Source organism: Argopecten irradians, chromosome 15, assembly GCF_041381155.1.
Source record: "Argopecten irradians isolate NY chromosome 15, Ai_NY, whole genome shotgun sequence".
Taxonomy (NCBI): Eukaryota; Metazoa; Mollusca; class Bivalvia; order Pectinida; family Pectinidae; genus Argopecten; species Argopecten irradians.
The window spans coordinates 19,761,964-19,780,074 of record NC_091148.1 but is presented as its reverse complement, the minus strand read 5'-3'; the positions used below and the strand labels follow the sequence as shown (position 1 = coordinate 19,780,074).

Sequence of the window (18,111 nt, the reverse complement as noted above, 5' to 3'; positions counted from 1 at the left end):
TTTGAAAAAATGTTGACATTAATAGAATGGTTTCAAGATGTTGTGTATACCAAAACAATGTGAAAATTAAGTAAAATTTATTTATTATCATGGATTAGTCCCACTTTAATTGGAGGTTGTGACGTTAAAAAAAATCATGTGAAAGTAATTAGCGTCACAGACACTGGAAGGCCAGACCAAGTATTGTATTAATTTGGTACTTATCTCAAAATCGACGTATTTAGGGCCAATTAGTTTAGAAATATACAACTTTTGAGTTTGTCCCATATCATGGGAGAAATTAAGAATTAAGATAAGTTTGATGACTTCCATGACAGGCTTTACTAGTCTCCAAAATATTGTGATGACTTTTACTCTCTGCAGGGAGTCACCACGGTGGGCCCTACAGTAAAGACTACACAACACAAAACAGAAGGTCCTATTATTTATTTACATAACATCTATAACATTTAAACTGGTACAATAATAATACAAGTGAACCATTGGTTAGGGTGAAGTCCACCACTGACTTCACCACACCTTCACCACACCTTCACCTTCACCACACCTTCACCAGGGGCCTCTCACCCTGGGTGAAGTATCACCAAGTTCAGGGGTGGACTTCACCCAAGAACGCTGGTGGAACTCGCCCTTTGTAGCTGGGCTTGCATGCTGGCCACTACCATGACACTGTAGCTCTCTCTAACACCAACTGAGGTCTACTACAGCTCTGCCTGTCTACCTTGGGTGCCTGACCTCTCATGCACATGCTTGACCCCTGAGAGGCAATCAAGCATGACACAGGTAAGCCAGTCACCACAGGGACAGAGCAGTGCTGTAGCAGACGACTATTTTAAGAGAAACACATGCATTGCATGTGTAGTAAACAAACTTATACAAAGCAATAAACACAATTAACAAAAACAATTAAGAGTAGTAATTAAGCAGTTAAAGTTATGGTGAGACAAGTATTTGTTACAATATTTATTACTATCACTAATATTTTGCTTGATAAATTTTGTATCTGCAATGATATTGTCCAATTCTAGAGTTTCAAACTAGGGGGAGATAATCTAATACTGTATTTGACCTATTAAGCGTTGTTGTCTCTATAAGCACCCTTCCCGTTTTTAGGCCTCATTTCAATTGCCTGGGCATGAGACCAAAACTATCAAAACTGTATAGGTTTGCAATAATTTCGTCTTATTAAGCACCTTTTCATTTTTTTTAAATTTTGGACTTTCATTCCTTGATTTTGTTGATGTTTTAATGTGTTGATTCAGTTGTTATAGTAGCCTGTACATTGACATTAATTTCCTTGATTTTGTTGATGTTTAATGTGTTAGAAAGGACCAAGAGCTGTTCGGGCTGCCCTACTCCTAAACCTCGGAGGAAATGTTCACAAGTTTTCTTTCCAAGCATGCACGCGGGGCTTCCGCCAGGCTGCAAAACAATACTGTCAGAAGGTCGAGGAGAAAACGGTCACTGGGATACCATACAAAAACCTGACAATCGGTGTTCCCAAGGAAACGTTCGCAAATGAAAAACGTGTGGCACTTAGTCCTGCGGCTGTGGCCACTTTAACAAAGAAAGGCTTCAATGTCAACATCGAAAAAGGAGCCGGACTTGAGGCTAAGTTTTTAGACAGCGATTATGAAGCATCTGGTGCCACAATTACATCACTGGATGGCGCATTCAAATCTGACATTGTTCTTAAGGTGCGAGCACCAGAGGTTAGCGAGATCCCAAACTTCAAGGAAAATTCAACTCTCATCAGTTTTGTTTATCCTAAACAAAACACAGATCTTGTACAGCAGCTTGCAACAAAGAAACTCAATGTCTTTGCTATGGACATGGTGCCCAGGATCTCTCGTGCACAGGTGTTTGATGCTCTCAGCTCCATGGCTAACATAGCTGGATACAAAGCTGTCGTAGAATCTGCTAACAACTTTGGCAGATTCTTCACAGGTAAATCAATATCACATGTTCAATCAATATTCCAGAGAAAAATGTTTATCCAGAATTTCCTATTGAGGCATGTATTTAAGAAAAACAATTTGAGGGGGAAAAGAGCCTGGAGATATATATTAAGTAAAAAAACATTACGTGGAAAACACAGAAGATGATTTACAAAAATAATTTCCTTTAAATACAAAAGAATGACTTCCAGAACTTACACAAAAAATCAATTGTATAGACTTAATAATATCAGAAGTAGGGTTTTAGTGTGCATTCCAAGGGCAATAACTCTCCTAAGATTGTCACTACAATTATAAAATGTACCATGTATTATTGCATTTAATTTGAAATCACTTTCTGATGATTTATTGAAATGTTTAACTGGGAAAAAAAGAGAGTTAAATTAAATGATAAAAGTGTCATGTCATGTTGTAACTTCATTTTGATGTTATTTCAGGCCAGATCACTGCCGCCGGTAAGGTGCCTCCCGCCAAGGTTTTCATCATTGGAGGAGGTGTGGCTGGTTTAGCTGCCGTGGGAACTGCCAAAAACATGGGTGCCATCGTTCGCGCGTATGATGTTCGTCCAGCCGTGAAAGAGCAGGTGGAATCTTTGGGAGGAGAGTTTCTGGAAGTGTCTGTTAAGGTCAGTAATGCTATAATGGAAGAGATTTGGCTTATTTGACACATTCACCCCTAAAGATACATTTAGGCTCTTCTAGATCAAAGGCTAGAGCAGTCTATTATGAAACTTCAGGGGTGAATGAGTTCAATGTAAGAAATGATGCAGAATGATTAAAATTATAATGAATGGCAGGCAAATCCTTTCTCATGAACTTGCCCATAAAACGAACAAGTGAGTTAACCCCATGGATGTACCATGGTGTTAATTCATCCTGTTCAACAATTTTTCGACCATACAAAGTGCCCAGTAGTCACCCTGTATTATGTAAGGCTCAGAAGGTTACCTGGTTTGTTCAATTGAATGACCTTGACCTTTACTAAAGGTCTCATTTACATGTATCAATTTTCTAGTTGGAAGTAGAAAATACTGATAACTTTTCCTAAAAGAAAATATTGAAAAGAATGAAATTTTCAAAAATAGTTATTAGTTTATCAGCAGATTTATAACATAGTTACTGATAATGTTGTTGCTATGGTTACAGGAATCTGGAGCAGGAGAAGGAGGTTATGCCAAAGATCTCAGCGAGATGTCACAGGAGTTCCAAGATGCACAGAAAGCCCTGTATGCCAAACAGTGTAAAGATGTAGATATTGTTATCACGACAGCCTTAGTGCCTGGCAAACGTGCACCAATCCTTATCTCCAAGGTAACGCTGCAGTTCAAATCAAAACCCTCTTATTTGAAGTTTTCCTTGTGACCTTTCTACTATAATATCTCATTTTCTTATACATTATACCTGTGCATGATCTATGAATAATTATAAGCTTTGAACATTTTCTACAAATTGTTTTAAGAGTGGAAATTTTTGTAGTGCTGAAGTTTTTGCTTAAATGACTTGAATGGAATTTTTACAAACATATCTGTGTGTAAAGATAACGTGAACACTTTCACCGTGGACAAGTTTCAAAGGTGATTTAGCGAAAACAAAAACTACACATGGAAAAAGCCATGTTATCCAGCATGTTGACTCTATAAGAAAACAATTTCAAATAATATGTATATGTTATAACAGGATATGGTAGATGCCATGAAGCCTGGATCTGTGGTGGTAGATTTAGCTGCTGAGGCTGGTGGTAACATCGAGACCATAAAACCAGGAGAGTTGTACCGCTATAATGACGTCACACACATCGGCTACACTGATCTCCCCAGTCGACTCCCGACACAGTCCAGTACCCTGTACGCCAACAACATCTCCAAACTCCTACTCTCATTCGGTAATTAACTCAATATAATTGTACAGTGTATTCCATTTAGTGAAATGTTTTGGCTTCAGGATCATAAAAAAATCTTGAGACATAGCCAGTCAAATGTGATTTAACTTTTTGTAACGTCATTTTTGATTGGCTAAGTCTAAACTAAAGACCGTTTTAGTCTTAAGACAGTTTTATGATCTTGAGATTTGGTTGTGTCAACTTCAAATGGTATCGCTAAATAGAACAAAGCATGATGAACTAATCAGGTTCTAAACGTGTGCATTATCCAAAGTGGCTTACGTCAACATGATTGCGTCAGTGTCGCTTTTGTTTTTGGTCTGAACCCTGAAAAGCAAATTAACAATTACAATTATCAAATTATGATCTGAATAAAAGAAAAGGAAACATATAGGATACAGTACAACATGTTGAGGTGACTCTGAATGAGGAGTTGTTAGATCTTTAATTAGAGGGTAATATGGAAGTTTAAGTCAAGTTTCTGATTTAATTAGATTGAAATGAAACACATTTTGATATATCAATATCAGTTGTTCCATTGGTTAACCCACAAACAGTACATGACTTTGGTCTTCAGCAGTTTTGTGAATTTGCAGGGCTTTTTCTAGGGTCTCTAAGGGGCTGATATTCGGCCCCATTCCCAATGAGATTTAGGCTAGGATTTTCCCAATTTCATAGATTTCTTCCAAATCTGAAAATATTTTAGATTCGCCTAATAATTGTCCCACCACTTTTGGGATTTGCAATCGAACGCACCCCAAAAATGCCGGGAAAAAAGAGAGATAAAATGCATATTTGGTCATTTTATTACCTTTTGACAAAAGAACATTTATGTCGATATGCCGATGAATTTTCCCAAATTCACACAGGGGCCTTTTCCCAATTTACCTAGAAAAAGCCCTGATTTGGTTTCCACAGTCTTTTAAATGTTGTATACATTTTGTAGGAGACAAGGAGCATTTCAACATCAACCTTGAGGATGAAGTTGTGCGTGGATCTATCGTGATGCAGAACGTAAGTCAAATCTCAAACCTTACATTACAGACTTTAGGTGAAATTCCCATCTTCAAAAGAACATTGCGTGTTTCTGGCTATTGAACCCTTATTTATAGATTATTTCTATCTGTCGAGAGGGAATTTTTAGCTCACCTGGCCCAAAGGACCGGTGAGCTTGTGTCATGGCGTGTCGTCCGTCAACATTTCCCTTATATTGCTACCAGTCAAAAAGTTCTGCATGGATTGTAACCAAATTTGGCCACAAACATCCTTGGAGGAAGAGAACTTGTATTAATTTTGATTCTGACCCCCCGGGGGCAGGATGGGCAAGGCCCGATGGGGGGAAATAGAGATAAATTCTTATCCTAGAGTTCTATATGGATTGTAACCAAATTTGAGGAACAGAACTTGTATAAATTTTGGCTCTGACCCCCTGGGGGCAGTAGGGGCGGGGCCCAATAGGGGAGTAAGAGGTAAATATTCAAATTCCTTCAGAAAAGAAACAATGAACCTCCATTCAGAACATTACTTGACATTACAAGCCAGGTGAGCGATTCTGGGCCTCTTGTTTTTGTTGTTCTCTGTGTTGTGTGCTGTTGATGTTTTTGTAATTGTGTTTTTATTTTCAAATGCAGACAAAGATAAAACTATTGGCGTGCCCTCACTAACAAACACTTACATTATACACCTCGTACATAAACACAGGTAACACACACTTAAAATACACACACATTTTGCTCAGAGATAACATTTTACGATGCCTTAAAGCGAAAAAAGAAAGAAACAAGAAAAGACAAAAGACCACAAAAACCATAAACATACATATCGATAATTGAATGTCAATCTTAATTTGCACAAGGCTGGGATGAAGGGCAATCGCAAGTTTTGTTCAATAATGACCTTTGACTTTCAAAAAGGCTAAAATCCTTTAAAAACAACTTCTTCTCAAGAACCAGAAGGCCCCAGGGTACTGGAATTTTGACTCCTTGTTTTCTACCAATGAACAAAAGCAACACAAGAATAAATCATTAAGTCACCAGGGGTCAAATAGGCTAAAATCCTCTTAAAAACAACTTCCTTGTGAATAACTAAGAGGCCTAGAGACTCTGATATTAGGCCTGTGGCATGCTGGGATGAAGGGCTACCAAGTTTGTTCCAAAATAAATGACCTTGACCTTCATTCAAGGTCACGAGGGTCGAAAAAAGGCTAAAATCTTTAAACAATTTCTTCTCTAAGAACCAGAAGGCCATGGTACTGATATTTGGCCTGTAGGTTGCTGGGATGAAGGGCTACCAAGTTTGTTCAAAATAAATGACCTTGACCTTCATTCAAGGTCCAGGGGTCAAATAGGCTAAAAAATCCTTTAAACAACTTCTTGTTTTATGAATAACTAAGCTGGCCTAGAGACCTGATTATTAGGTCCCGTGGTGCATGCTGGGATGTAGGGCTACCAAGTTTGTTCAAATAAATTGACCTTGACTTCATTCAAAGGTCTCGAGGGTCAAAAAGGCTAAAATATTTAAACAACTTCTCAAGAAGCAGAAGGCCCAGGGTGGTACTGATATTTGGGCCTGTAGGATTGGCTGGATAGAAAGGGACTACCAAGTTTTGTTCAAATAAATGATCTTGACCTTCATTCAAGGTCACAGGGAGGTCAAATAGGGCTAAAATCCTTTTGTAAAAAAAAAACAAACTTCTTGTGAATAACTAAGAGGCCTAGAGACATCTTGATATTAGGCCTGTGGCAATGCTGGGATGAAGGGCTACCAAGTTTGTTTCAAATAAATGTCCCTTGACCTTCATTCAAGGTCACGAGGGGTCAAATAGGCTAAAATCTTTAAACGACTTGCTTCTCAAGAACCAGAAGGCCCACGGGATACTGATATATGGGCCTGTGACATGCTTGGATTGATGGGCTACAAAGTTTGTTCAAATGAATGGACCTTTTACCTTCAGATCAAAGGTCACGGGCGGTCCAAAAAGGCTAAAATATTTAAATGACTTCTTTCTCAAGAACCAGAAGGCCCAGGGTACTGATATTTGCCCTCGTAGGATGCTGGGATGAAGGGCTTACCAACGTTTGTTCAAATAAATGACCTTGACCTTCATTCAAGGTCACAGGGGATCAAATAGGCTAAAATCATTTTTAAACAAATTTCTTGTGAATAACGAAGAGGCCTAGAGACCTGATATTAGGCCTGTGGCATGCTGGGATAAAGGGTCTACCAAGTTTGTTCCAAATGATATTTGTTGTAATTGTGTTTTATTTTCAAATGCAGACAAAGATAAAACTATTGGCGTGCCCTCAACTAACAAACACTTACATTATACACCTCGTACATAAACACAGGTAACACACACTTAAAATACACACACATTTTGCTCAGAGATAACATTTTACGATGCCTTAAAGCGAAAAAAGAAAGAAAAAAGAAAAGACAAAAGACCACAAAAACCATAAACATACATATCGATAATTGAATGTCAATCTTAATTTGCACAAGGCGGAATTTTGACTCCTTGTTTTCTACCAGTGAACAAAAGCAACACAAGAACAAATCATTAAGTCAACTACCACAGCCGGTTATATTTTTGGGGGTGACATTTTTGGCATTTTACAGGTCATTGCTATATTGATCCATGAAATATTGAGATTGTTGAATTATTTATACCCAATAAAACTAAGATCGTGGAAATTTAAAGTCACGATTTTGTCTGTTTTTAACTGAAATTTGACCTGCACAAATAATATTTAAAAATACAAACATATACAAGTGTGTCATATTTTGTACAGGGGAACATTTTGCCGCCTGCCCCACCACCAAAGTTGGATGCAGTAGCTCCCAAGCCAGCCGCTGCAGCTCCAGCCAAGGTGGAACCTCCTCCACCACTGGACAATAAGGCTAAGACAATGCGAGAGTCGATAGCTTACACCGCGGGACTGACCGGAGCAGTTGGACTGGGAACATTGTCACCAAACCCAGCCTTCACAACCATGTTCACAACATTCAGTTTGGCAGGAATTGTAGGTAAGGTACTATAGTTGCAGATGACCAATTCTCGCCATCATATGTGTATTTGTATGGTTACACACAAATTTTCATATATAAAGTCATCTTCTGATAAAGACTCTATTATGCAGGTTTCTACAAAATATTGCTTGAAAGTTTTTGTATAATCATACAAATACACATAACGATGGCGAGAAATGGTCGCTGACCGGTATAGATGGGTCGAGACTGAAGGATGAGTCTATATAGAATGTAATTTGTCTAAACCTGACCTTATTTGGACCAGCATATATGACCGTATAGCCAGGTTTACTAATTATACAGGTTTGAATTACTATACATGAAATAGAGGAATGCTATTCAATTATGCTAGCATACATAGTTTTGATAAGTTATACGGTATTTCTTTCTTTTTTTCAAATATTTATATGAATTGTTGTTGGAGCTATTTTCATCTCTCCAATCTTATGATTTAAGCTTTATCAGGGTCAGGTAGATGTTATGAACTATTTAAAACCATAAATGTAGAATTGGGAAATAAGGTAAAAGGTTTTATCTCCCTTGAAGTTAAAGATGGTGGGTGTATGCTATGTATGACTGCAGTTAATCCTCATCATCCGAAACTTACATTAGACTTAAGTTTTATTTGAAGTACATTGTTGGTACTAACTTTTTATTTCTTGTGTTCCTATTATTGATTATCATTCACATTGATTTGCTTTTGTTCATTGTATGTGACCTGATATTGCTTTTGTTTAATGTAATGATCTAGTATTGCTTTTGTTAAACTTATGTGACCTAATATTGCTATGTTAATATTAAATATTGTGTGTTCCAGGTTACCACACAGTATGGGGCGTGACCCCAGCTCTCCATTCACCTCTCATGTCCGTTACCAACGCCATCTCCGGTACGACGGCGGTCGGTGGACTCCTGTTGATGGGTGGAGGCTACACTCCAACCAACGCCATGGAGATGTACGCTGCTGCCGCCACGTTCCTCTCAGCCATTAACATCGGCGGTGGCTTCACTGTTACACAGAGAATGTTGGACATGTTCAAACGTCCAAGTGAGTGTGCTGAAATTTTCTAAACTCATTCATCCCTGAAAATTCGTGATGAACTGTTCCTTTGAATTAGAAGAGTTCAAATGTAACGTCAGGGTTGAATGAGTTAATAAATTCTTAATCCAACTTTTATGTGATGTTGAAAACTTCAATTAGTAATACTTTTATGTTTCCCCATTAGGTGTTTTCAGAAGTTCAATGAATCAAGTGACCCTTGTATTAGCAAGTAGTTAAATGTCTAGCATTATACCACTAGTGCTCTAACTTGCAAGCCCAAAGTGGGAGGAAGTACTAACTATTTGCCAACAGATTTTAAAAAGAACACTTGAATTGACCCGATACCTTATAGGATATCAGCTATACTAGGCTGATAAAGGGTAAACAAATTATCCGAATTCATGTAAACATATCTTCTCTTGGAAAATGAAAATGTATTAATTTAACACATTTTTTCACTAACTGTTGTAAAAAGGTTAAAATTCTTATGAACCGGAGAGGAAAAAACTAGATAACATATACAACTGTGTATGTTATAGTTATATGAAACACTATCATACCCAACTTCTGCAATATTCCTTATATATCACAGCTGACCCTCAGGAATACAACATGTTGTACACAATACCTGGAGCGGCATTCCTCGGATCTTATGGTCTGGCCCTGAACATGGGACAGTATCCCGACGTCCATCAGATGGTTTACCTAGCTTCTGGACTGTGCTGTGTCGGTGCCTTGACAGGACTTGCTTCACAGAAAACAGCTAGAGTGGGTGAGTTATCTCCCCTTATGGAAATGCTTCATTTTGGAGAAATTGGTTAAAAAGGATGGGAAAGATCGGATTTTTAAAAAACAACACATTTCTTTTTAATTTTTTTTTTCTCCCATTTGACTTTTCTTTGCAATGAATTTATATAAACTCTGGATTTGATTCTCAGAGTATTCTTGGTATATTATGACATAACCAGTACCACCAATATCCTGGTTTTGTGCAAAACTGAAAAGAATTCAGGTTTTTATTTGTTTGCTTGACGATGAAACTGATAAAAAGGTTTTGGATGGGGGGTACTCATATGATATTAAAGGTTGATAGGGTTACTGGAAACACAAATATTTTTTAGCATGGCCTTATATCAATGCTTGTTGTCTCCAGGTAACGCCCTAGGTATGATTGGAGTTGCTGGAGCTCTTGGTGGAACTCTTGGAATCCTACAACCTAGCTACGAAAACTTTGCTCAGATGGCAGCCTGCCTTGGATCAGGTGAGGAGGGATGCCTAGATTATTTATATCAATCATTCACCCCTGGAGACATATTGGACTATTCTAAATCAGAGGCTGGAAGAGTTCATTAAGAATTTCCAGGGGTCAATGAGTTAAGTGAAGACTTTAAGGTTATTAATAGGAAAGATATCTATTAAGGAAAAAAGAAAAATAATTATGAATTATGTTAGAGAAATATGGGAGAAAATTAAGTTATGGGAGGGAGAGAGAAATATCAGAAAATTCCCATTTTACTTTTAGTATTGAAGTTAAACATATGTTGGCAAGATCTTTGACTGAAGGATAGTAAAAATCTAAACATTCAGGGCTTTGTCAAAGTTTGTGTGAAGTTTTGCAAAGTTGTCTAAATGGTCAAGTAAGTGAACACTGTTCAGTTAATAAAAATGTAAATTTTGATTTTAATTAATTAGTTAGTGAATTCATGTAAGCCAAATTTAGTGGTTCAATACTGGGAGATACCTTTGACAAAATTTATCACTGTACCTGAATTATCGTTTTCAAACACAGCATGAAAACGCTAAAATACAAATACGGTTAAAACATTTACATTTAGTTTAAACTTTCTTTATTTAATTTCTTCATACAACAATATAATATATACAATCGATATAAAGGACATAGAAATAAGTGTCTAAGACACTTATGTTAATCTATGACCTTGATAATAATTATTAACACATTCTTGATGAGACAGCATATAGAAAGTTTACTAATGCAAAGTTTGCAATATTGAAATTTAATAAATTGAAAAGAGTTTTCAGGGAAACATGGTAAGGAAGTTATAGTAAGATAAATAGGAATTAATGATGGAAAATGTAGAATTGGGAATTATAGTGAAAAGGGGAGGGAGGAGAGGGTGTAGGGTTTTGGTTAAAATAGTATATGTAGACAAAGTTAAATTAAACAATAGTTGAAAAGTTACCTGATTTATATATTCATAATGTATAAGTATATTTACAGCAGTCTGAGAACATCAGGTTTAGCAGTGTAGACTACTTTAAAATAACATTTGATATTTGTTTGTAGGTGGCCTGTTAGGAGCTGTGGCTGCTAAGCGAATGGAGGTGACAGACCTACCCCAGGTCGTGGCTCTGTTCCACAGTCTGGTCGGCGTAGCCGCTGTGTTGACCTGTTACAGTAACTATATACTGGAGCAGCCACACTTTGCCACCGATCCAGCCGCTAATGTGATTAAGACCTTCCTCTTCCTCGGAACATTCATCGGAGGCGTTACATTCACAGGAAGTCTGGTAGCCTTCGGCAAACTTCATGGTAAGGTCACAGTAGCACTAGAAATATTGGAGTCTGGGCTTAATGCTCTGTCAAATATTGGTTTTGTTGTGAAGGGCCACCTCTACCCATACACTTAGATGAAGAGGGAAGGCATATTCTGTATTTGCATATTACAGAGTTATCTGCCATGAGTTATGTAATGAATGTAACATCACAATATTTTACATAGAAAACAAGTAATTTTTGCTCACAAAGTAATTATGTCATTATCAATACCACAAGGGAGACATCCTCGATACTCCAGGGGTTTTGATCACTTACGATCACTACACCCCTGGACTATCTCATAGTAAAACATAAAACTGGAGGCAACACAATAGAACAGGTAATTAAGTCATTTGATGTACATCAAAAGAGTCGTATAACGGTACACTGTTGTTGACTGTGTGGCTTTGATGTTAGGCGTCTCTCTCTCTGTAGTCTTCAAAGGAAATGTTTGCTAGCCTGTGATTGGTCAAATGTTTTCTGCGGAGCTGCCTTCAATTTCACTATGAGTAATCCAGGGGTGGAGAGATCGTAAGTGATCAGAACTCCTGGAGTATCGAGGATGCAAGGGAGATAACTCTGTAATATGCAAAGACAGTGCCAACCATGTCTGTCTTGTGTTGTTTCAATATTGAGGAAACATATCTTAAACACATTTCTAAAATCATGGATAATAATGTTATATTCACGATAATTTAAAAGTTCTTACATGAATTATAACAATAGATTTATCTTCAAAACTAATTAGAATAATTACAAAACAAATGCCATGGAATATTCAAATTATTTTTACAAATAATTGAATGAATAAATATTGTTTGCAAGGAATTACATCGCTTAAAATGTTTCGTCTGATTGTGGATGCATTCTGTGGATGTTGAGAAATATTCAGAATTTACATGAAATTGATCATGTTTTATTACCTGTACACAAAACGTAAAAGGCTTCTGTATTATATCACAGGCAATAACCTGTCAATTATTAAATGTTTGGTTATCACATATAATTGATCAGACATTAATTATCTGTATCCCTGTGAATGATAATTGCTCTGTACTCAGGTGAAATCATGCAGAAGTTTCCTATATCAATTTTAAACACTTCTTGACTCTATAATCCAGGTGTACTGAAGTCTGACCCCCTGCACCTACCGGGCAGACACTTGCTCAATGGAAGTATGATGGCTAGCAACGTTGGTGCTATGGGCCTCTTCATGACCAGCGACAACCCAGCCACCACCATGGGAATGCTTGGAGTGACGACCGCTCTCTCCTCCATCATGGGTGTAACCCTTACTGCAGCTATTGGAGGTAAGTAGGAATTTACGGCTGGATGTGTTGTGTCCAAATATAGGATTCACATAACGTTATCCGTTGTCCTTGACCTAATTCAGTATAATTGGCTAGTCTTAGCAACTACCATTGTGATTGTCACATGGACACAAACATGCCTTAAAAAGGGCTTCCATCAATTGTAATTTAAGTAATGTGAATATTCAAGAAAAAAGATCTGAAATTGAGAAGAAGAAAAAAAAAAGATTTATGCATAACTTTCTTGAAGGTGAGCTTGTTGAACGAAATACAAGCAAAAACTAGAGCAGGACTTGGCTAATCCAAATCAAGGGAGGTAATCCAGTGTTGATAGCTAGATTTCCCTTTGTTACAGGTGCTGACATGCCAGTGGTTATCACTGTCCTCAACAGTTACTCTGGCTGGGCCTTGTGTGCTGAAGGCTTCATGTTGAACAACAACATCATGACTATTGTTGGCGCCATGATTGGTTCCTCTGGAGCTATTCTCTCCTACATCATGTGTAAGGTGAGTTATAATTGGTCAATCTGGAGTTATTCTCTCCTACATCATGTGTAAGGTGAGTTATGATTGGTCAATCTGGAGTTATTCTCTCCTACATCATGTGTAAGGTTAGTTATGATTGGTCAATCTGGAGTTATTCTCTCCTACATGATTGGTCAATCTGGAGTTATTCTCTCCTACATCATGTGTAAGGTGAGTTATGATTGGTCAATCTGGAGTTATTCTCTCCTACATCATGTGTAAGGTGAGTTATGATTGGTCAATCTGGAGTTATTCTCTCCTACATCATGTGTAAGGTGAGTTATGATTGGTCAATCTGGAGTTATTCTCTCCTACATCATGTGTAAGGTGAGTTATGATTGGTCAATCTGGATTTATTCTTTCCTACATCATGTGTAAGGTTAGTTATGATTGGTCAATCTGGAGATATTCTCTCTTACATCATGTATAAGGTTAGTTATGATTGGTCAATCTGGATTTGTTCTTTCCTACATCAAGTGTTTAAAAGGGGACTTTTGAATGGTCAATCTGGAGTTATCCCTCCTACATCATGTGTAAGGTGAGTTATGATTGGTCAATCTGGGTTATTCTTTCCTACATCAAGTGTATAAAGGGGACTTTTGAATGGTCAATCTGGAGTTATCCTCTCCTACATCTTGTGTAAGATAAGTTTTGATTGGTCAATCTGGAGATATTCTTAATCACATTGATGCTGTTAACATGGAAAATTATGCTTGGGAGAAATTTACACTAATTACGCGAAGTCCGCTTAACCGCGAAAACTTTCCCCAACACTTAATATTTTGTACTTGTTTGAACTTTGTTGTTAAAATGCTAAAAATATATCCAACCGAAAATAAAAAAACCACGAAAGGTCCAAGCATGCAAATCGGGAAATTAAGCACTTGCGAAAATATCCACTTTTACAAAAATATCCACTTTTACAGAATACTTTTCAATAGAGTTCAAAGCTATCCCCCTAAAATGATTATTACATGTATTGTGACTGTGACCTTGTGATGTTACATGTATTGTGACTGTGACCTTGTGATATTTCAGGCCATGAATAGGTCACTGACCAGTGTAATCCTTGGTGGTTACGGTACACTGGCCACAGGCGGCGGAAAGCCAATGGAGATTGTCGGTGAACACACTGAGATTAATGTAGATAGTGCTGCTGATCTGATCACACAGTCTCGTAACATCATCATTACCCCTGGATATGGACTGTGTGTCGCCAAGGCTCAGTACCCCATCGCCGAAATGGTGGAACTCCTCAAGAAGAAAAATATCAACTGCCGATTTGGTGTCCACCCCGTAGCTGGTATGTTTTCTCATAGGTTGTTATAACATACTGAAAACCAACTATCTTTGTGTTTCCGTTTCAAAGCATTTTCGCAGAGGTTAATTTCTGCGGATTTGAAGTTGAAGTTCAATTAAATTGTGCAGAATTGTGGAAGTTATCAAATATCGCAGATAAACTTTAGCGATTTTAACACAATCGCAATATTTAGGGAAATAAATTGTATGTAAATAAAAGTTGGTTTACAGTACACTGTGTTCACGCACAAAAAATACTGCATACAGCAGAGGTCAACCTTAATGACTTTAGCTGTTTATAGGTTGGGAAACCCCTTTTCTGTTCTGTACCATCCTTCTTTGATATATAGAAGTTGAAGACGGTAACATCTTTATCTTGAAATATTTCAAGATCGGCTTCATATACTTGCAAGCTTTCTATCTGAACTTACCAAGAGTTTTTGATTTCCCTTCATATGTGTCCCTCTAAAGTTTGATGCTAGGTGGCATAGCTGTGTCCCGTGATTGCTCAGTGTTTTTAAAGACACAATTTCATGTACAGAATTTACTTGATCCTTAGACCAAATACCTGCTTGGTATACCGTATTCGACCCAGTAATCGCCGATGTCCTTATGAGCACCCCTCACCCTTTTTGAGGCCTCGATTTTAATTGCCAAGGCATGAATAAAGATCATAGCTACACAAAAGTGTAGAGATTTGTAATCATTTTGTCTCATCAGCATCTTTTTATTTTTTCAAATTTTTAAATGCCCTGGGGGCTTATTTGGTTGAATACGGTATATACAATATGTATTATCAGTACCGAATAGTTGAATTTTCAGTTCAATTTTCCAGTTGGATTATTTTAACTGTATTTGCGTTTTCACAGAAATGGCAATCCTAAACACAAGTAAATTATTCAGAAATTCATTTACCTAACTAAGGACAAATGTTCAAACCATGAAATCTCTGCAAATATGTTCCTTATAGGAATCTGCAAAAATATTCACCCCACCAATTTAAAGCACTTCACAGTATAACAAAAATTGTGTCAACAAAAGTTGTGTAATTTTGCCTTTCAGGCCGTATGCCTGGTCAGTTGAACGTATTGCTGGCCGAGGCTGGAGTACCATACGATGTTGTCCTGGAGATGGACGAGATTAATGACGACTTCCCGGAAACAGATCTCGTCTTGGTTATTGGAGCCAACGACACTGTCAACTCTGCTGCTGAAGAAGATCCCAACTCAATCATTGCTGGCATGCCTGTTCTCCGCGTCTGGAATTCCAAACATGTACGTATTCAACTACAGCTTAACTCATTCACGCCTAACGACACATTTAGGTTCTTCTAAATTAAAGACAAGAGTAGTCATGAAATTGAAAGGGGTGAACGAGTTGATGAGGGATCCTGGCATTTTAAACCATTGATTAATTTGCTAGGTTTCAGGGTATTGAGTGGAATTGATTTATCAATTTTTGAATTATTGAAAATATTTGATTTAATTATTTAAAGTATTAAATTGTACTTTTGGGATGGGAATTCTCTCCATTATCTTCAAGAATATGTAAAGTTTAAAAAAATTATTATCTTTTGTAAGATATCGAAAGAATTTCCGTTGTCAGAAAGTAGAAGGAAGAAGAAGAAAAAGACAATTGGAAGAATAAAAAAGAATTACTGTCTCATGTTGTAGTGTAGGAAAACTTTTAGTAAAACATATATTTCAGAACTAAAACCCAATATGCTTGTCTAATTATCATGGAAGTGATTGTTTCTTACTAATTTACGAGTGATGATTATTTTTGATTGACAGGTGATCGTGATGAAGAGAACACTTGGAGTGGGCTACGCTGCCGTTGACAATCCAATCTTCTTCAAAGAAAATACTTCCATGTTGCTCGGCGACGCCAAGAAGACCTGCGACGCTTTACTGGCCAAAGTTCGAACCTACTACGACGAATAACGTTAATCAAACATTAGCGACTTAGAACTATCATTTGTGCTGTAAAATCATTTTCAAAGATTTTGGTGAAAATTTATGTGAACAATTCAACAGAAACATAGTGCTTTCATCATCGTTTTTGATGAAAATTTATTGAGACAGACAATAGCAACATAAAATTGTTATTTGTACTGTAAGTTGTTTCATAAACATTCTTTACTGCATTTTTTTCCCAAATATTTGGAGAAAATTTGTATGAAAATTGATCATGATACAAGCAACTAGAATTGTTACATTTGCTGTAAATTGTTTTATTAGCATTAATTATTTTCAAATATTTGGAGAAAATTGTTATATGCAAGAAAAATAGAAACAGAAAAATAGTGCTTTCAACATCTTTTGGAAGAAAATTATCACATGACATTGGCAAAAAAGAACTATTATTTGTGCTGTAATTTCAACTTAAATGAAATTATTTTCAAATTTTTGGAAAAATTGTGCGAGACGATTTAGCATATTGTCAGAAATGTAATGCATTCAATAGCATCATCTTTGAAGTAATTTACCAACTGACTGAACACGATACGAGGATTCTGTGACTAAACCTTTATCACCTGACCTAAGAAGTATTATTATGATGGTAATCATGGCAGCAAACCTCTAGTCGCCAAGACCAAAATGTAGCTCATGTATGTAATAAACAACAAGTCTTTGTAATTTGGTATTTTGTCAATTATAAAACTTTTCTCATCTCTATATATTTCTATGCTATGTTTATACAAAAAAAAAACACACACACACAAAAATTGAATTGATAGTATTTTTAGCTCAATAATTAAAAAGTGTTCTCATAGATTGAGACTCTGGCAGTTGAATAATCACGACATTTCAAATTAACAAAAAATATTTTCAATTTTAGTTTGGTGTGGTTTTCGTTTTTTAAAAGTCAAAGAAGTCAAATTGCAAGAAATTAAGTAAGATGAACAAATATTTATTTTTGACCGGATAAGTCATTAGACAAATATCAACTTGACCTGATATTGAACATACTTGAAACAGATGAATAAATCATACAACGAAATTTTAAAAGATGGTGCAGACGTCAACCCTATAAAGAATCTCTATTAGTCTGCTCCGGGTTCTATCAAATAACCCCTATTATTTATGTTGGACTGCTCTAGTCTTTGATTTAGGCGGGTCTAAATGTATCATTAGGGGTGGATTAGTTAGTAGTCTTGTGACAGAACTAAGCCCATGTACAGGTTAATATTTGGAACACCAATTTTGAACCCTTAAATGGTTTTGATTTTGTGTATTTATTTTTTCAAACTCTGGTTGTTAGGTGCTGTGGGTTGAGCTTTCAGCACATTGTGTGACCGACATATTGCGACCAATCTGGTGGAATAAACCATTTTATACACACAACAGCTCTTGTTTTGTATTTAATATACCATATTAGACCCAATATGCCCCCAATGCACTTTAATGAAAAATTCAGCAAATAAGGGGGCACTTAGAAACATAACTGGACTTGCCTTTCATAAAATCATTCTTCAAAGCAAGTCATAAATCAATTTACTAAACAAAT

The 18,111-nt window shown here is 36.8% G+C and overlaps 1 protein-coding gene across 1 annotated transcript; it reads left to right on the top strand.

Moving 5' to 3' along the window:
- The first annotated feature begins 774 nt into the window (after positions 1-774).
- LOC138308657 (NAD(P) transhydrogenase, mitochondrial-like) lies at positions 775-17,948 on the top strand. Its single transcript, XM_069249694.1, has 16 exons — positions 775-783; positions 1,326-1,947; positions 2,396-2,583; positions 3,104-3,268; positions 3,635-3,839; positions 4,783-4,850; positions 7,628-7,862; positions 8,683-8,913; positions 9,500-9,679; positions 10,061-10,168; positions 11,216-11,461; positions 12,589-12,777; positions 13,133-13,284; positions 14,341-14,605; positions 15,664-15,875; positions 16,395-17,948. The coding sequence occupies exons 1-16, from the start codon at positions 775-777 to the stop codon at positions 16,542-16,544; spliced, it is 3,225 nt and encodes a 1,074-aa protein (XP_069105795.1). The 3' UTR covers positions 16,545-17,948.
- Positions 17,949-18,111: the final 163 nt, after the last annotated feature.

What these genes read in the sequence shown, in the direction of transcription:
- LOC138308657 (XM_069249694.1), top strand. An exon ending in CTTTGGCAGATTCTTCACAG is followed by an intron (nt 1,948 to 2,395) that starts GTAAATCAATAT and finishes ATGTTATTTCAG; the next exon opens with GCCAGATCACTGCCGCCGGT. An exon ending in GCGTCTGGAATTCCAAACAT is followed by an intron (nt 15,876 to 16,394) that starts GTACGTATTCAA and finishes TTTGATTGACAG; the next exon opens with GTGATCGTGATGAAGAGAAC.